Raw genomic sequence first — 21,022 nt, 5'->3', positions numbered from 1 at the left:
CTGCTGACAGAGAAATAAAAATGATAGATTGCAATTTTCCAACTGTACATGGATAAGCCAAAATCCTTCTGAAAAAGCATCTTGTGCATAGATCAGACCAAGACAGAGCTTTTTGGTAAAGCACATAATTCTACTGTTTACCGAAAATGAAATGAGGCCTACTAAGAAAAGAACACAGTAGATGTGTACCGCCCTGCGGGCTCAGCTGTGACCACCGAGCCGCTCGGATCCGTGCTCGTACAGTGGGTGGTGGCTCGAGCCTCTCACGGACCCGGGGGTAACGTCGCTCTGCAATGGAATTGGCACTACACGCAGGGACTTGACGGCGAGTTCCACGGCCGGGGCCGCGGGGGTTTGATTTGGGGTATAAGTTCGTGACGCCACCCACGGGTTGTGGTGAATGGATGGACACCACCGCTGCCGTTAACTAGGCCTCCCGGGGACGGTGTTGCGCAGCTTGGTGTTGACCCCTCCGTGGGTAGGGGAGTGGTGGTCCCGGGGGCCCGAGGGAGAGGGGGCTGAGGCGTGGGAGCGGGTGCGTGCTGGGTGCTGATGCGGTGCGTCGCGGTGCGTCGCGGTGCGCGGCCCGGAGGCACTGGTGTACTCACTATGACACAACACACTGGAGTCTCTGGTAAACCAAACGGAGTGATGAAGGGGGCCCGCAGCCGGCTGCAGCTTCTCCCAGAATAGGTTGGTGGTTTCCGCCTTTCTCCTGCACCTCTTTGTATGAATGTTTGAATCCTATGCCTAAGCAACGGTAGTCCGCTCCCCGCCTGGTATATGCCGTAGGAGCCCGTTTGACCGCAGACGCTGGCCCTTTGGGTCTCTATGCCTTGGCGGTGGCTTTACCCTGTATGGTTGGGCTGTTGTCTTCTAACGGGTCTTGTGTGGGATAGGTCCTAAAGTCCAGTCCGCAATCAGTTGATTTGACTCGGCCCTGTCGGTTCGGGGCTTTGTACTGGGTCTGAGTACCCCCCCTGGTGCTCCGGTTTCCAATTGGTTCCCCGGTTCGGTACCGGCGGGCCACCGCCCGACCCCGGTCCCTACGGTTCCACCGGCCGTAATCTCAGGTCCTGCAGGTGGCCACCACCATCTGCCTCCTTGACAAAGGTGACTGTGCTCCAGCCCAGCCACCGGAGTAGTCTGTTGGCAGGCCTGGACACAGGTCTGCCCTTAAACTTGACTTCTCTCTACTCTGCACTACAACTTATATGTCTGCTTTCCCTCCTCCAGGCCTGTGAACTCTTCGGTGGGCGGAGCCCACCGCCTGGCTCCGCCCCCCTGGTGTGGACATCAAACCTGGAGGGTGGTGACAAGGGTTTCTTGGTTGGCTGCTGTCACCTACTCGGGGAGGGGGTGTGTGTGAGTGACTACCTGGGACGACCCTGACTAGTCCAGGGCATCATATTCCCCCTTGGTTTAATGCAGACTGTCCGCTGGCTGCCCGTCCATCACCGGTTTATTTTGTTTCTGAAAAATAGAAAAACGGGAACACAGTACAAGTACACTAACGGGTGTACAAACTTTCACATTTTTAGCTTTTCATATCTTCCCTTTCGGGAGGCACATACGTTGCGAACGTAAAACATTTTTATTAATACGGGAAACTGGTCCGGGTCCTTCAATCACCCACCCAAACAACTTGTACTTTGATGCTGCCCCTAAGAAGTGGGCAGCACCCCTTTTCCCCAGTCCAGGAACGGGCCCAGGTGTTTTCCAACGGGACGGGTGCAGGTTTCACAACTGCCTGTCTTTTCAGAGGCCCCACGTCCAGGGGACCCCTGACTCGGAGGATGGCCACCGGTTGTAGTGGTGGCGGGCCTCGGCCATCTATTTCCTGCAGGCCCATCCTCCAGTCTGCCTCTCCGGAGGCTGTGAAACCGGAAGGCCGGTTAAGGGGGGGGATTTATTTACAAACCCAATAGTTTTTGGGTGGCCTGCAAGTTCTCGGCCTTGTCTTTAATTAAACGGGGGCAAAAACAAAGTCCCAACGGGGCAGTATGGTCCCAACGGGGACGGTGTCACTTTGGCAGCCGGGTTCCGCTGCCTTTAACTTTGGTCTTCATCCTCCTCGTACTCAGCCTCAACGGTCACTCCAAGGCTGTACGGTGGGGGAGGGGACTGGGGCCGCTCCGGGGCACTGCGACCCTCTCTCAAGCGGACATCCAGGGCAAACCAGCCCCTCTCCCCACAATGCCGGGTATACTGGACCAAGTCGCCGGGTAGCAGGTCACGATCCGGGTGACCATTGGGTAGGTGGGGGTTCACATCTCTGTGGGAGAAGAACACTTCGTCCTCCAGGCCAGGCTCATAGATGAACCCCCATCCGTGGTCACCGTCAAACCTCCGGACCTGGCCCTGGTACTTTTGGCCTCGTACCCGGTAGGTGGCACTCCTCAAATTGTCCTTTTCCCGGATCATGCGGGTGAGGATCTCTGCTTTCCTCCTCTCACAGGCCTCAATCTCCCGGCCCAGTTGGCTTGGCCGCCGCTCCCAATACAGGGTGTCTGCGTGCCCGGGGTCTCTACGGGTAGGGTTCTGGCCCAGCTGGAGTTCCCCGGTGGCGGCTACGACCGTCACCCTCTGTGGGGAACCCCGCTGCATCGCGGCCGGCTCTGCTGCCTTGCAGCGGCCTCCCCTCGGGACCTCAGCTGAGGCCCTAGACCCGGGAGCGGCCTGCCTCACCATCAGGGCCTTCTTCTGGGTAACGCTCTCCCCCTCGGCCGGGCGGACTGCCGGGGTCGGGGTCTCTCTGGGTGTCGCCTTCACCGGGACTGGCGGGATCACGTCCAGGACGGGTACCTTCCATGGCAACGGGGTTGGTCCGGGCCGGGTATACGGCCGTCCGCGAGCCGCGTCTACAGGCGGGTCCTCATGGGCAGTTGGGACGGGTTCCATCGCCGGTGTTGTGGGCGGCGGACCGAGCGGGAGGGCAGCTGCAGCTGGAACGGGCGGTGGAGGAGGCGACAGGGGAAGTGGGGGCAGACCGGGTCCCTCAACCGCAGCGACCGGTCCCTCCAGGACATTGGGGCGTGGGTCGCTCACTCACTCCTCCAAATTCGCCTCCATCTCACGCGCCCACACAGCCGAAGCTATCTCCCCCATCTCGGTCGCCCACTGCTCCATTAAGTACCTCGCCTGCACTTGTAGGCGGCAACACATCAGAGTCATCCAGGCTTCCACCCACGCCGCTGTTCCGGGCGCGGGCTCCGGGAATTCGGGCTTCTCAAACAGGGTGGAAATATGGCACTCTCGGGATCCAGGAACACAACGGGTTGCAGAGTCCTGGCGTCCCTGCCTTTTATCTCCTCAGTCACATGAGGCCGAATCTTCACCCGCCCCCTTGGTCTTTTCCGAGCACTCTCCTTGCTCTCAGCACTGCTCTGCTCTCGGGGGGTGGGAATTTGCTTTTCGCGCCCTTTCTGTTCAGGGAAGACGGCTCGGGCGGGAACTTTTCGCGCCCAAGATGGCGGATTCTGTAATATTTCAGCGGGACGCCGCTAACAGCAATTTCAAGGCGCACTTCTACAGATAAGTGGATGGTTCTATCGTGTTCGCAGATGCCAGAAGCGTCGATGTGTACCACCCCGCGAGCTCGGCTACGACCGCTGAGCCACTCGGATCCGTGCTCGTACGGTGGGTGGTGGCTCGAGCTTCTCACGAACCCAGGGGTCACGTCACTCTGCAAGGGAATTGACGCTATACACAGGGACTTGACGGGGAGTTCCACGGCCGGGGCCGCGGTGGTTTGATTTGGGGTATAAGTTCGTGACGCCACCCACGGGTTGTGGTGAATGGATGGACACCACCGCTGCCGTTAACTAGGCCTCCCAGGGACGGTGTTGCGCAGCTTGGTGTTGACCCCTCCGTGGGTAGGGGAGTGGTGGTTCCGGGGGCCCGAGGGAGGTGCTGAGGCGTGGGAGCGGGTGCGTGCTGGGTGCTGATGCGGTGCGGCGCGGTGCGTGGCCCGGAGGCACTGGTGTACTCATTATGACACAACACACTGGAGTCTCTGGTAAACCAAACGGGTTGATGAACGTGGCCCGCAGCTGGCTGCAGCTTCTCCCCGAATAGGTTGGTGGTTTCCGCCTTTCTCCTGCACCTCTTTGTATGAATGTTTGACTCCTATGCCTAAGCAACGGTAGTCCACTCCCCGCCTAGTATATGCCATAGGAGCCTGTTTGACCGCAGACGCTGGCCCTTTGGGTCTCTATGCCTTGGCGGTGGCTTTACCCTGTATGGTTGGGCTGTTGTCTTCTAACGGGTCTTGTGTGGCATTGGTCCTAAAGTCCAGTCCGCAATCAGTTGATTTGACTCGGCCCTGTCGGTTCAGGGCTTTGTACTGGGTCTTTGTACTGGGTCCGATTTCCAATCGGTTCCCCAGTTCGGTACCGGCGGGCCACCTCCCGACCCCGGTTCCTGCGGTTCCACCGGCCGTAATCCCAGCTTCTGCAGGCGGCCACCACCATCTGCCTCCTTGCCAAAGGTGACTGTGCTCCGACCCAGCCACTGGAGTAGTCTGTTGGCAGGCCTGGACACAGGTCTGCCCTTGAACTTGACTTCTCTCTACTCTGCACTACATCTTATGTGTCTGTTTTCCCACCTCCAGGCCTGTGAACTCCTCGGTGGGTGGAGCCAACCACCTGGCTCCGCCCCCCTTGTGTGGACATCAAACCTGGAGGGTGGTGACAAGGGTGTCTTGGTTGGCTGCTGTCACCTACTCGGGGAGGGGGTGTGTGTGTGTCTACCTGGGACGACCTGACTAGTCCAGGGCGTCACACATGCAGTCAAATTTGGTGGAGATTCAATGATGTTTTGGGGCTGTTTTGCTGCCTCTGGCACTGGGTGCCTTCACTGTGTGCAAGGCATCATGAAATCTGAAGATTACCAAAGGATTTTGGTTCGCAATATAGTGTTCACTGTCAAAAAGCTAGTTTTGCTTCTTGGGTCATGGGTCTTCCAGCTGGACAATGACCCCAAATACTCTTTGAGAAGCACCCAGAAATGGAGGGAAACAAAGCGCTGGAGAGTTCTGAAGTTGTAGCAGTGAGTCCGGATCTAAATCCCATTGAGCACTTGTAGAGAGATCTTAAAGTTATTGTTGAGAGAAAGCATCCGTCAATATGAGAGACCTGGAGCAGTTTGTTGAAGAAGTGTATTCCAAAATCTATTTGCAAGGTGGAAGAACCTTGTTGATGGTTATAGGAAGCAATTGATTGCAGTAATCTATTCCAAAGGGTGTGCAACCAAATATTAAGTTGAGGGTGCCAACCATTTTGCTTGACCCATATTTTTAGTTTTGTGTGAAAATATGTCCAATTTACCTTTGTGTATAACAAAACATGTAATTTCAATAGTTTTCTGGGAGAAATACTTCATTTTCTTGGATAATTTCTAGAGTGGCAACATTTTTGGAGCTTACTATATACAGTATAAGGCCTCCGACACACATCCGTTAAAATCACGCACGTGTAATACGGGTTGTTTTTCACATTCGTGATCCGTTTTTATGGTACGTGTGGCATCTGTGTGAACAGTGTATGCTAGCCGTGTGTACGTGGGGAATGTCCGTGTGTGCGTGAGATACATACAGTGCCTACAAGTAGTATTCAACCCCCTGCAGATTTAGCAGGTTTGATAAGATGCAAATAAGTTAGAGCCTGCAAACTTCAAACAAGAGCAGGATTTATTAACAGATGCATAAATCTTACAAACCAACAAGTTATGTTGCTCAGTTAAATTTTAATAAATTTTCAACATAAAAGTGTGAGTCAATTATTATTCAACCCCTAGGTTTAATATTTTGTGGAATAACCCTTGTTTGCAATTACAGCTAATAATCGTCTTTTATAAGACCTGATCAGGCCGGCACAGGTCTCTGGATTTATCTTGGCCCACTCCTCCATGCAGATCTTCTCCAAGTTATCTAGGTTCTTTGGGTGTCTCATGTGGAGTTTAATCTTGAGCTCCTTCCACAAGTTTTCAATTGGGTTAAGGTCAGGAGACTGACTAGGCCACTGCAACACCTTGATTTTTTCCCTCTGGAACCAGGCCTTGGTTTTCTTGGCTGTGTACTTTGGGTCATTGTCTTGTTCGAAGATGAAATGACGACCCATCTTAAGATCCTTGATGGAGGAGCGGAGGTTCTTGGCCAAAATCTCCAGGTAGGCCGTGCTATCTATCTTCCCATGGATGCGGACCAGATGGCCAGGCCCCTTGGCTGAGAAACAGCCCCACAGCATGATGCTACCACCACCATGCTTGACTGTAGGGATGGTATTCTTGGGGTCGTATGCAGTGCCATCCAGTCTCCAAACGTCACGTGTGTGGTTGGCACCAAAGATCTCGATCTTGGTCTCATCAGACCAGAGAACCTTGAACCAGTCTGTCTCAGAGTCCTCCAAGTGATCATGAGCAAACTGTAGACAAGCCTTGACATGACGCTTTGAAAGTAAAGGTACCTTACGGGCTCGTCTGGAACGGAGACCATTGCGGTGGAGTACGTTACTTATGGTATTGACTGAAACCAATGTCCCCACTGCCATGAGATCTTCCCGGAGCTCCTTCCTTGTTGTCCTTGGGTTAGCCTTGACTCTTCGGACAAGCCTGGCCTCGGCACGGGTGGAAACTTTCAAAGGCTGTCCAGGCCGTGGAAGGCTAACAGTAGTTCCATAAGCCTAACACTTCCGGATGATGCTCCCAACAGTGGAGACAGGTAGGCCCAACTTCTTGGAAAGGGTTTTGTACCCCTTGCCAGCTTTGTGACCCTCCACGATCTTGTCTCTGATGGCCTTGGAATGCTCCTTTGTCTTTCCCATGTTGACCAAGTATGAGTGCTGTTCACAAGTTTGGGGAGGGTCTTAAATTAGTCAGAAAAGGCTGGAAAAAGAGATAATTAATCCAAACATTTAAAGCTCATTGTTCTTTGTGCCTGAAATACTTCTTAATACTTTAGGGGAACAAAACAGAATTCTGGTGGTTTGAGGGGTTGAATAATAAATGACCCTCTGAATAAACTTTTCACAATTTAAAAAAAAAAAAAAAGAAATAACATTCTTTTTTGCTGCAGTGCATTTCACACTTCCAGGCTGATCTACAGTCCAAATGTCACAATGCCAAGTTAATTCCGAATGTGTAAACCTGCTAAATCTGCAGGGGGTTGAATACTACTTGTAGGCACTGTAACTGACATGTGAGTGTGTTTTGTCCGTGTGAAATGGTACGTGTGTGATGTAAAATGTCGTTGATGCTTATCCGCTGACAGCAGACAGTTTCACGCTTAGAGAATGAACTCATGTGATCTTCACCCGACTTCATTGTCATACCGCGGCTCTATCTGTGTGTCGCATACTGATTAGCGGTCACCTGTGAAGGAATCACCGGTGACCGCTAATCCCCAGAGTAACTGAAGTGAGCAGCGCGATTTTCGCTGCTGTCACTCAGGTTACCCGCGGCCTGCTGGAGTCACCCACCCGAGACCGCAACTCACCTGTGACTTCATCGCTGTCACCTGGGCGACTTGCTGTCACAGTTGGAGGATCCAGCGGTGGCCGCGAGTTACCTGAGTGATGTCATCGCTGATCGCGATACTTACATCAGTTGCTGCATGGTGCTGCCAGGAGCGGCAGTGTTCTTCTGCAGCTCCTGTCACCTTCATGTAGCAGAGCTGGAAGCGACACGGGACCTCCGTGGATTACGCCGGACATGGATGGGTTTTTTTAGGGGTTAATAAAGTGGTGAACAAGGGTATTTGTTAGTGTTTATTATTGCAAATAAAGGATTTTTCGTTGTGTGTGTTTATTAATTTTAAATTACAGGTTAATCATTGGAGGAGTCTCATAGACGCCTGCATTGATTAATCTAGGACTTATTGGCAGCTGCTGCCATTAATTCCTTATTACCCCGATTGCCAACGCAGCAGGGCAATTCGGGAAGAGCCAGGTAGAGTCCCAGAACTGTCGCATCTAATGGATGCGGCATTTCTGGGCAGCTGCTGGCTGATATTGTTAGGCTGGGGGGCTCCGTGGAGCTCCCCATCCTGAGAATAACAGCCTTCAGCCGTGTGACTATACCCTGGCTGGTATCAAAATGGGGGGGGGACCGAATGTCGTTTTTTTTAATTAATTATTTTTTTTTTTTACTGTAAATTATAGACCCGCCCACCGGCGGCTGTGATTGGTTGCAGTGAGACAGCTGTCACTCAGCGTGTGGGCGTGTCTAACTGCAACCAATCATAGGCGCCGGTGGGCGTGGAAAGCAGGGAATACTAGATTGATTAATGAGCGGCCAGCTTTTTCAAAATAGTAAAAGCCGCCGGAGCAGGGTGAACGCCGTGCAGCGCCGCGCCAGTGATCGGGAGGGGGGAGACTGACCGTCAGACAGAGAGAGGGACAGACAAGACAGAGAGAGAGACAGACAAACAGAAAGAGACCGACCTACGGACTGAGGGAGATTGACCGACATACACAGGAAAAGAAAGAATGACCGACATCGCTAGAAAAAAGCACAAAACGTACACCGAGCATACGGAGATGCATCCGTGTCACGTACTTGTGCGCACCAAACCATTGACTTTCATGGTGTCCATGTGTGCGTGTTCTGTGCAGGAAACGGACATGCTGCAGTGAAAAACAGAAACACATACGGATCACGGACACGGACACACGGACATGATGAAAAATGCAAGTTTGACCACAAACATAGATTAACATTGGTGTACGTTTGTTCGTGTCTTCTTTATATACGGAAACGGACAAAACACGCACGTTTTTAACGGATGTGTGTCGGAGGCCTAAAGAGTATATACAGCGAGATGCCTGGCAATCAGCTGCTGCTGTGCTTGAAAGATGTTGGATCCTCATAGTACATTTTTTCTGAATTGATGGAGCATTTTGAAGAATAATATACTTGGCTCCAATCGTATAGTTAGACTGTGATTTATACCACCTGCAGTTTGGGCAGCATGAACCACTTAGGCTATGTGCACACAGTGCGTTTTTCGCTGCGTTTTTGCGCGTTTTTCGGGTGCGTTTTTGGCCTCAAAACTGCATGACTTTGCTTCCCCAGCAAAGTCTATGAGTTTTCATTTTTGCTGTGCGCACACAACTGTTTTTTTAAGCTGCGTTTTTGAGCTTGAAAAAAAAAATGGACATGCCAATTCTTTCCTGCGTTTTTCTGCGTTTTCCGCCCATGCAATGTATTGGAAAAACGCAGCAAAACGCAGAGATCAAAAACACAGCAAAACGCAGCCAAAAACGCACCAAATCGCGGTAAAAACGCATGCGTTTTTTTACGCGTTTTTTCGACGCAGGTGCGTTTTTGTGCGTTTTTAGCGGCCAAAAACGCAGCGTCAAAAAGACGCAGTGTGCGAACCTAGCCTTAACAAGTTCTCTTTTAGAGGTTTGCAATAGTTTTTTTTATTGATGAAAACCCCACCAATCAGCTGTTACTGGGGTTCTTAGATGTTGCCAGAACACAGCAGTTCCATCAAAACTATAGTGGCTGTGGCTGGGTATTGCTGAACCAACTGAATAGGGTGGGGATTTACAGTACTCGCCAAGGATACCATAGAAGTGATGGAGCTGCTGTGTTCTGATAGCATCTGAGAACTTCCGTCCAGCGCCACTATCAGCAGACCGGCGGGAATGCAATGTGTCGCACCTCCTACGATCAGATATTGATCATAAGGATAGGCTATCAATAACAAAGTAGTAGTTAACTCCTTTGACACAGAAAAGGTTCTCCAGTATGTCCATTATTGAAGGTATGTATCTGGAGGACCTGAAATGTTTCCTTCTGCATAGTAAAGCAGTTCTAGTCATAACTAATGAACAATTGGAAAAAAAAGTAAAATGTGCAGTATACCATTGTTGTCTTATAAACATATCTGATGTGAAATGTTTACAAACTTTTACTGTTGTCTTTTTTGTTTCTCGTTTTTATAGGCATCCAGAAGGATGTTGGATGAGGAGCTGACTGTCAGTCTCTCAATCCCCAGTGACTCCAACACATACAATGCAAACAGAAGGCATGAGTCTATGTCAGCTAGTGAACATGAGTCAAACTCTACCTATGATAGGATATTTCCTCTTGGACCAGATTATCAGGAGCTCACAGCACAAGCAGTAGTAGAAGAAGAAGCTGGTATGCAGGAATTTTATAACAATAACAAAATGTTTTAGTGGCTATAATTTAGTGTTAACTAGAGTTGAGCGCGGTTCGAGGTTCGAGGTTCTCCAGTTCGCGGCTCGAGTGATTTTGGGGGCTGTTCTCGATAGAACTAGAACTCGAGCTTTTTGCTAAAGTTCGATAGTTCTAGATACGTTCGAGAACAGTTCTAGCAGCAAAAAGCAGGGCTTTTTACAGCTATAGTGTGCAGGAGCCATCGCTGGCAGCCTGCCAGAAGCTGGTAACCAAGATAAACATCGGGTATCCAAGCAAAGCGCTTTGGTTAGTAACCCGATGTTTATCCTAGTTATGTGCAGGAAGCCCACACTTCCCAGCTCAGCTCGCTCCGCCCCCTCTTGCACGCGGCATGTACACATACACACACACACACACACACGTCCCCAGCCATGCAGTCCACGACACTGACGTCCTCCTGGCACTCTGCACACATGGTCCCGCTCGGCTTACCTGCGGTGATGAAGTCCCGACCTCAGCGCTGTCACTGTCCTCCATGGCCGCCGCTTGTCACATCACCTTCTCTCGCTTCCGACACGAGACTGACTAGCAGTGACGTCACGGGCCTCTCGCGATACTTGGTTGTGAAGGTCATTGAACTCAGTGACAGGGGCTGTCAGCAGTGCAGGAGATCAGCGCAGGTAATGTACCTCGCTGACAGCAACACTTGTCATCCCCTGCAGTGACCTGGGCTGACCCATTGATGTTAGCTCAGGTCACTGCACTGCTCTCCCAGCCAATGGGGAACATCCTGCTCTTCATTGACTGGGACAGTGTGGATCGTCATGGCAACCCCTTGGATTACACCAGACCTGGATTTGTTTTTCTTTCTAATAAATTGGTTAAAGAGGGAATGTATTGGGGAGTATTTTTTCAAATAAAAATGTGTTTGTCATCTATTTTTTTTTATTACTGACTGGGTTGGTGATGTCAGGTATCTGATAGACGCCTGACCTCACCAACCCCAGGGCTTGATGCCAGGTGACATTACACATCTGGTATTAACCCCATATATTACCCCGTTTGCCAACGCACCAGGGCGCGGGATGAGCTGGGGCGAAGCACCAGGATTGGCACATCTAATGGATGCGCCACTTCTGGGGTGGCTGCGGCCTGCTATTTTTAGGCTGGGGAGAGTCCAATAACCATGGACCTCCCTAGTCTGAGAATATCAGACCCCAGCTGTCTGCTTTACCTTGGCTGGTGATCCAATTTTGGGGGGACCCCTACGTGTTTTTTTTTTTAATTATTTATTTCATTTAAAATAACAGCGTGGGGTGCCCTCAGTTTTGGATTACCAGCCAAGGTGAGGTTGCCAGCTGTGGTCTGCAGGCTGCAGCCATCTGCTTTACCCTAGCTGGCTACAAAAATAGGGGGAACCCTACGTCATTTTTTTTTTCTTTTTTTTGGCTAAATACAAAGCTAAGCACCCCTTAGTGCCACATGAAAGGCACCAAAGGGTGCAAAATTACAAAATGCAGGAGAGTGGGACATTATGTGTCTTTCTGCCATTATAATGACAGAAAAGACTGATATGAAGTGCACAAGCACAAGAAAATCACCAGAGCGCTCTACGCTGTGAAAAGCAGTAGAAAATGGCACTGGAGTGAACATGTGACCGCCTCATGTAGGATGAAGCTATGGATCCTGGGTAAATTTATGCATTTACCCTCCTTCAGTTTTTTTGCAGTACACAAAAAAAACGGAAGGCACACGGATGACAAACAGATGACATACGGACCGTCTACGGAACGGAAACGGATGCCACACGGATGAACCCGTGAAAAAAAACGGACTGTTTTTTGCAGACCGCAAAAATGGATCGGTCGTGTTAATGTAGCCTTATTCTGATCTGCCGTTTATAAACAGCGGGCAGAAATAAGTGAATAACGCCCCCCAGCGTCAGAAAATCTCCGGGGTTTTAGGGCTAGCTGAGACCCTGGAGATCATGATTCAGGACGGTTTTTCTGGTCCCCGCTCACGTGATCACAGGTATACACCATACACCGATGATCACGTTACAGTAAATTACAGCGTCGGTAAAAAATTATTTATCTCCCATCTGGCATGAACAAACATGATAAATCTCCTCCCCGGTCCCCTCCGGTCCCCCGGTGTTGCCAAAGTGCCCCCCCGATGCCCTCCCAGAAATCCAAGATGGCCGCGCGCACAGCAGCGCGCCGGCCGCATTCACCCTACTCCTTTGATTTCTGTCGCATGTGCCATGACACATGCGACAGAAAACTCCTCCTCAGGCCCTGCCAGGTCACCCCCTATAACCCCACCGGTGTTCCCCGGTGTCCCACGGTACCTGTGCAGCGTTGATCCCCCGAGGGCCCTCTCCTTCACAATAGACGCTGCCGCATGCACAGAGCGGCTGTCAGCTCAGCTTCCTGTGTTCAGACACAGTGAGTGGTGGTTATGCATCTGTAAGCTAAATGGGTGGCACGGTGGCTCAGTGGTTAGCACTGCAGTCTTGCAGCGCTGAGGTCCTGGGTTCAATTCTCACCAAGGACACCATCTGCAAGGAGTTTGTATGTTCTCCCCGTGTTTGCGTGGGTTTCCTCTGGGTACTCCGGTTTCCTCCCACACTCCAAAGACATACAGCGCTATGGAATTAATAACGCTATGCAAATGAATAAATTATTATTATTACTGCAATGCCCTGCTCATGAGGTAAGGAACATAATTGATCAGGAGAGCTATATACTACATTTCCAAATGGAGGGATTTGCTTTTATAGTTTCCCTGCTGAACGACTACCAAACATGAGAGTCCGTTATACGCCACAAGAAAACACATCTAAATAGCGAGCTCTGTTGTTAAGTATTCATTCAGCTGGATAACTGGACTTAAAGGGGTATTCCATCTCCAAGATCCTATCCCCAATATATAGTAGGTGGAATAGCAATAATATCAGCAAATACCAATATTTGGAAATGTAGAATAGTTCTCCTGATTAGGCATGCCCTTACCTCATGAGCAGGGCTTGCAGCTTTGGTAGCAACCATTACGACATGGACTCTGCTGCTGTGGACCCGGGGAGAGTGAGTGCAGATTCATTGCACCCACACTCCTCACATGAAGGGTCTGCACTCCTAGAAAATGGGGGATACGTTCCCTGAGTGTCTCCCCCCCCATATTCTAGACGTTCCAGAGTCGTCGTGGGACCCCTTTATTTTTTTTCTTACAAGAAATTGGTGAAAGAGGAAATGTTTTGGGGACTGTTTTTTTCAAATAAATTTCTTTTGTCAATTTTTTTTTGTTAGTACTGACAGTTTATGATGTTGGGTATCTAATAGATGCCATGACATCACAAACTGCTGGGCTTGATGTCAGGTGACCTTACAGCTAGTATCAACCCGATTTATTACCCCGTTTGCCACTGCACCAGGGCACGGGATGAGCTGGGGTGAAGCGCCAGGATTGGAGCATCTAGTGGATGCGCCACGTCTGGGGTGCCTGCGGCCTGCTATTTTTAGGCTGTGAAGGCCCAATGACTATGGACCTTCCCACCCTGAGAATACCAGACCACAGCTGTCCGCTTTACCTTGGCTGGTGATCCAATTTGGGGGGGACCCTACTTTTTTTGTGTAATTATTAATATTTATAAAATAATTATAAAAAAAGAGCCTGGGGGGACCTCCACATTGGATCCCCAACCACGGTAAAGCTGCCAGCTGTGGTTTTCAGGCTACAGCCGTCTGCTTTACCCTAGCTGGCTATCAAAAATGGGGGGACCCAACGTCATTTTTTTTTAACTATTTTTTAAATAGAAAAAATTAATGGGCTTCCCTGTATTTTGATTGCCAACCAAGGTAACGGCAGGCAGATGGGGGTGGCAACCCATAGCTCTCTGCTTTATCTGCACTGAGAATCAAAAATACCACGGAGCGCTACGTCATTTTTTTTAAAGATTTATTTTTAAAGCACTGTGATGTCCAGCAATCAAAATACAGGGAAGCCCATTTTGTTTTTAGTTATTTAAATAAATAATTAAAAAAAATATATATGGGCTCCCGCTGCATTTTTTGTATTGCTAGCTAAGGGTAATCCAAGCAGCTACTGGCTGCTAACCCCCACTGCTTGGTGTTACCTTCACTGGCAATGTAAAATCCAGGGAAGCATTTTTTATTTTTTTTGCCAAAAAACTACAAAAAAAGGACGTGAGCTTCGCCATATTTTTGTATGCTAGCCAGGTATAGCAGGCAGGTGCTGGAAGAGTTGGATACAGCGCCAGAAGATGGCGCTTCTATGAAAGTGCCATTTTCTGAGGCGGCTGCAGACTGCAATTCGCAGCAGTGGGGCCCAGAAAGCTCAGGCCAACCTGTGCTGCGGATTCCAATCCCCAGCTGCCTAGTTGTACCTGGCTGGACACAAAAATGGGGCGAAGCCTACGTCATTTGTTTTCTAATTATTTCATGAAATTCATGAAATAATAAAAAAAGGGCTTCCCTTTATTTTTGGTTCCCAGCCAGGTACAAATAGGCAACTGGGGGTTGGGGGCAGCCGTACCTGCCTGCTGTACCTGGCTAGCATACAAAAATATGGCGAAGCCCACATAATTTTTTCAGGGGGCAAAAAACTTCTGCATACAGTCCTGGATGGAGTATGCTGAGCCTTGTAGTTCTGCAGCTGCTGTCTGTCTGTATGGAGAAGAGCAGACAGCAGCTTCAGGACTACAAGGCTCAGCATACTCCATCCAGGACTGAATTTTAATTGAGATTTTTTAAAATAAAAAATCCCCAATAAACCAGCGCTGATAAGAGTTTTTTTTATTAATATTTTATACTTTTTATTGCTATCCTTGTTTCGCAGGTCCTACATGACGCGTCATAGTCATGTGACCAGTCTGTAGCCAATGAGATAATAGCCACGTGACTGGTCACATGGCTATTTTGACGTCACGATAGGTCCTGCTTTACTGCTGGCAGTGCTGGTCACTGGGAGGATTCAGCGATCATCGGATGGAATAGCGGCAGGAGACAGAGTGCAGGAGGGATCGCGGGGACCGGTAAGTGTTATGGCAATGTTTATTAACTGTTTGTGTATAATTTATCATGCATTTTTATGTGTTTGTGATTGCCTCCCATTATATCCTATAGGTTCGAGTTTGGTTCGTCGAACGTTCGACGAACCAAACTCGAACGGGAGCTCCGTTCGACGAACCGAACTCGAGCCGAACCACGACTGGTTCGCTCATCTCTAGTGTTAACTTCAAAAATTATTCCCAACCCCCAACAGCTGCGCACACATAAGCACCATAAACACTCTGCCATTTAGAATGGTACCTGATAAATTGATTCAAGTCCAAAGTCCATAATAAGAGCTGTTGACTTTTTAAAACGCCTACTTAAAGGGTTTCATTTTGAAAAGAAGGAAAGTCCAGCGCGATCCTTGGGGTATATTAAAAAATCCAAATTTATTTGCAAAAATGGTTAAAATACAGCGGTGTGGCTATAAAATTACAGGGGGATATGCCTCATAAAACTACACGTTTTTACACATAGTCTTAGGGGTACTTTGCACACTACGACATCGCAAGCCGATGCTGAGTGCGATAGTCCCCACCCCGTCACAGCTGCAATATCATTGTGATAGCTGCCGTAACGAATATTATCGCTACGGCAGCTTCACATGCACTCACTTGCCGTGCAACGTCGCTCTGGCCGGCGAACCACCTCCTTATTAAGGGGGAGGGTCGTGCGGTGTTACTGCGACGTCACACGGCAGGTGGCCAATAGGAGCGGAGGGGCGGAGATGAGCGGGATGTAAACATCCCGCCCACCTCCTTCCTTCCGCATAGCCGACGGGAGCCGCAGTGACGCAGGTAGGAGATGTTCCTCACTCCTGCAACTTCACACACAGTGATGTGTGCTGCCACAGGGGCGAGGAACAACATCGGACCGTCGCGTCAGCGTAATTATGGAATTCGCCGACGCTACACCGATGATATGATTATGACGCTTTTGCGCTTATTAATCTTATCATCTAGGATTTACACACTATGATGTCGAGAGCGACGCAGGAAGTGCGTCACTTTCGACATGACCCCACCGACATCGCACCTGCGATGTCGTAGTGTGCAAAGTACCCCTTAGTCTTAGAACAAGACTAAAGGCTACTTTACACACTGCGATATCGGTCCCGATATCGCTAGTGTGGGTACCCGCCCCCATCTGTTGCGCGACACGGGCATATCGCTGCCCGTGCCGCACAACATCGCCCAGAGCCGTCACACATACTTACCTGTCCGGCGACGTCGCTGTGACGGGCGAACCGCCTCCTTTCTAAGGGGGCGGTCCATGCGGCGTCACAGCGACGTCACTGAAACGTCACTGAACCGCCGCCCAATCGCAGCGGAGGGGCGGAGATGAGCGGGACGTAACATCCCGCCCACCTCCTTCCTTCCTCATAGCGGCCGGGAGGCAGGTAGGGAGAGCTTCCTCGCTCCTGCGGCGTCACACGCAGCGATGTGTGCTGCCGCAGGAACGAGGAACAACCTCGTTACTGCTGAAGTAACGATAATTGGGAATGGACCCCCGTGTCGCCGATTAGCGATTTTTCACTGTTTTGCAACGATGCAAAATCGCTAATCGATGTCACACGCAACGGCATCGCTAATGCGGCCGGATGTGCGTCACGAATTCCGTGACCCCAACGACTCCGCATTAGCGATGTCGTAGCGTGTAAAGCCCGCTTAAGACTATGTGTCGAAACGCGTAGTTCTATGAGGCATATCCCCCTGTAATTTTATAGCCACAAGGCTGTATTTTAACCATTTTTACAAATAAATTTGGATTTTTTAATATACCCCAAGGATCGCGCTGGACTTTCCTTCTTTTCAAAATGATTTCAGGACACTCAGCAGCAGAGCTTTCCGTGCGCTGGATCTGAATGGGGAGCGGTGTTTGGCTTGTAACGGTGAGCTGAAATCTTCACTTTCTTTTGCATGTACTTAAAGGGTTTCTCCACTTTTTTCCCACTCAAATGCATGCAATTGGGGATAAAAGTCAGTTTTGCAATTTGGTTTTATTAAAAAATGGTATCTTTTGCCTTCTAAATCCATTGCATTACACTCTATTGCTGGCTGCAGAATGAGTTAAAAGGCGTTGGCAACATTATCTTTATTTTAACCGATGTGTTGAAGACATGATTTTGTGGCACTTGTTATGAACATAAACACTCTCACACACTGGTAACAGAAAAGGAGAAGACCTTATAAAGGGAGAAGACCCGCCAACATCCAACTAGTCTCAGTACAGACTGGAAAGATTCTAGCCACACAACTATTAACACTACCCCAGACCTTACTCCCTAAAAGGCTATTGTGAGTTTTCTCATACCTCCTGAAGGACCAGAAAGAAGGCCACCACACACTGCCAATAAGGGGAGAGAAATGTATGCAGGAAGATATAAAAACCCAAAGTGAGAACTAAAATACGTTCATATAAAGTGAAAGGAATAGGTGATGGGAAGGAAAACAAACCAACTAACAGCATGAACTCAAATGGTGTTTACCCAAAGGTAATTCCCTAAGCAGATAGGCTGGAACTCCATACAAAAGTCCACTTAAGCCCCCGTCACATTTAACGACTTACCAGCGATCCCAAAAACGATGTGACCTGATAAGTATCGATGGTAAGTCGCTGGGAGGTCACTGGTGAGATGTCACACAGTCAGATCTTACCAACAACGAAGTAACGATCAGCGACATGTATAACGATCTCGGCGTGCGTTGGGACTGTGTTAGGAGGTGGTTGGTAGGCATCAAACATAGCAAGCCAGCAGGGAAGTACAGTTAAAGGTGAACATCTATAACCCAACCCAAAACATGATAGGGCAGAACAAAATGGGAGAATGAGAAACACCTCTAGAGGAGAAAACCAAGAAGAGAGAATGAAGGAACTAGGAATCATCAGCACTTGGACAGGGAAGAAAAGGCAATAGCCCAGCAGAGAGTAAACAACCATGCAAGAAGAGGCCACCACATTGAATCCCCAAACCAAGCTCTTCTACAAGGGGCCACTGGATCTCAGAAGCCCCTGAAGTCGCTGACAGTTCTGTATCACCAGGCGATCTACATGAAGTTCTTCAGAATCAACCCAGGAGTTATCTTCAGGACCATAACCTTTACACTTAATGAGATACTGCAGATGGCCCATGATCCATTTGGAACCAAGAAACATCGCTCTGTTACTGCAGATCCCCTTCGAAATCTGCCTTAATTATGTTTTGAGGACCAGGTGTCTCCTCCAATTTTTTTAAAAAGAGAAGAATGGAAAGAATTATTCATTCTCAAAGCAATAGGAAGTTGCAACTTAACCCCTTTACCCCTAAGATTGGTTTTCACCTCCATGCCCAGGTCATTTTGTGTAAAATACCCAAAAGTGACACCATTCTAAAAACTGCACCCATCATACTGCTCAAAACCACATCCAATAAGTTTATTAACCCTTTAGGTGCTTCAGAGGAACTAAAGCAATGTGGAAGGAAATAAAGAAAATGTTATTTTTTCCCACAAAAATGTTACTTTAGGCAAAATTTTATATTTTACAAGCATAAAAGGAGAAATTGTACAAGAACAAATTGTGCAAAGCTTTTTCTATTATTATTCTCAATACAATTTCTCCTGAGTACATCAATACCCCATATCCGGAGGAAATCTACTGTCTGTGTGTATGGCAGGGCTCAGAAGGGAGGAGCGCCATTTGAATATTTTTTTTTTGCACCGTTTACTACGCAGTCTAATTGATTAGGCGGCTTTACTCCTCAGGTCAGTACGATTACAGAGATACGAGATTTATATTTTTTTTAGGTTTCACTATCACACTAAAAAACGCTTTTTTACAAAATAAAGGTTTTTTCCATCACTGGATTTTGAAGGCTATAGCTTTTTTATGATTCTGCCAACAGAGTCATGTGAGGGTTGGTTTTTGGCGAAATGAGTAAATGAGTAAGAGTTTTTATTAGTATCATTTTGGGCAACTTATTATTTTTTTTATCACTTTCTATTCTGCTTTTTGTGAGGCAGAATCATGAAGAAACAGTAATTCAGGAATTGTTTCTTGGTGTTTTTTTGCACCATTCACCTTGCTGTAAAAATTTCAAGACAGCTTTATTCTTCAGGTCAGTACAAATACAGCGATGCCACATTTATATAGTTTTGTTTATGTTTTGCTGCTTTTACACTATAAAAACTATTTTCTAGAAAACAAATAGATTTTGCATTGCTGTATTCAGATAACTATCACTTTTTCATTTTTTTTGCTGACGGAGCTGCATGGTAACTTGTTTTTTTTTGCGAGATAAGATGAAGTTTTATGTTGTATAATTTTTTTATATGTGACTTTTTGATTGTGTTTGATTTTACTTTGTCAGCTCTATGATTAAAAGATATAGTTTTTACTTAATTTTTTATTTTTATTTTTTACCATATTCACTGAAGGGGTTAATTAGTGTGACTGTTTTATAGGTTGGGTTCGTATGGATGTGGCAATACCAAATATGTGTAATTTTTGATTCATTTTTTTTACATAAATTTACATTTATTGGAATATTTTTTTCATCTTTCTGTTCTTTATTTTCAGAATTTTTTTTATATTTTTGCTTTTTTTAACTGTTGTTAGCTTTTTTACTTAGTCACTTTATGGGACACTAGCATTTACTTGTCTGATCATTCATATAATCCACTGCAATGCTCAGTCACTGACTCACTCACTCACAGCACTGACACTTTGGTTTGCACACCATGCACCTGGCATGGTGTGTGAGGCTTTCCATAGCTTGGTAACCCACAGGTTTTGATACACTACTCAAGTATCCCACTGACCCCGGCTAGTATACATAAACACGTGTCTCAGTTCATTACCTTTGTGGTTTTGCCGCTGTGACGTAGCGACCACCAACGTGGTAAATGGTCGCTATATGTCACAGTGGAGAAGGTATCTGCGATATCTAGACGAAAAAGGTTGCTATGGAACTTGTAGTCCACAAAGGCTTCTTGCTACACATAAGGGTCAGGTTCCCTTTAATAATCCCAAGGTGCTCTGCAGGGCTGAGATTCACAGACCTCCACCTGTGGGTGTAGCTCGAGGGGTTAAAGCAATCCAGTCTCAGAACCTGAGTGGAGTGTGTCTAGGGCAGTCTAGATAGAGACTAGCTCTAGACTTCCAGCGTGTGTGCTGGGAGAGAGAGAGCAGAGCAGAGCCGAGAGCTCTGCATGGAGCAACTTGTGCGGAGGCTGAGCACAGGGCTCCGATATTAAGTCTGAGCCGAGACTGAGGTGAGTGCAGCCAGACCAGGGCTGTAGGGCCGAACCTCTCCTGGAGGAGACACAGACCCGTGGTCTGCAGAGGGCCCTGGGGCCGAGAAGGAGCCTCAGCTAGAGGTGTCTGCTACCAGGTGCCAGAGAGTGAGGAAAGTGGTTAAACTTCCACTATGAACTTGTAATAGAGTCTGCTCTGTAAGCTGCAGAGCCGGAAGCCTGGAAAAGCTCCAGGCCTGCGTGGAGCGATTATAAGTTTGTGGACCCTCCTGGAACAGCCGATCGGGGCATCGTAAGACCGTCTCCTACGGCAAGGGGTGCCTGTGTGACGGGGACCCGTATGGACGGTACATAACCGGCTGTGTTCCGGGTGAATTTACATGTACAGCGAGGACAATAAAGCTGTTTGGATTGGACTATTTGAGTCACTGCGTCTTTGTAGTCCTGGGGGACCCCCACCCCGCTACATTATGGTGGAGAATGCGGGCATGCAGCCTGGTTGCTAGGGGCAACGGCATAGGACATATTCCTGTGGATACGGACTGCTTGTTGTGGATCGGCGGGTCCATG

At 48.5% G+C, this 21,022-nt stretch overlaps 1 protein-coding gene across 1 annotated transcript in view; it reads left to right on the top strand.

The window, feature by feature from the left end:
* The window catches only part of DDR2 (discoidin domain receptor tyrosine kinase 2), a 798,230-nt gene that overhangs the window by 592,173 nt on the left and 185,035 nt on the right, over positions 1 to 21,022 (top strand). Inside the window, exon 12 of the mRNA XM_075321981.1 lies at positions 9,948 to 10,146. Within this exon, the coding sequence (XP_075178096.1) occupies positions 9,948 to 10,146 (199 nt within the window). The remainder of the gene's footprint in view (positions 1 to 9,947; positions 10,147 to 21,022) is intronic.

This window comes from Anomaloglossus baeobatrachus, chromosome 8 (genome assembly GCF_048569485.1).
Source record: "Anomaloglossus baeobatrachus isolate aAnoBae1 chromosome 8, aAnoBae1.hap1, whole genome shotgun sequence".
Taxonomy (NCBI): domain Eukaryota; kingdom Metazoa; phylum Chordata; class Amphibia; order Anura; family Aromobatidae; genus Anomaloglossus; species Anomaloglossus baeobatrachus.
Note: the sequence above shows the minus strand (reverse complement) of the source record. Positions and strands in the feature narration are given on the sequence as shown.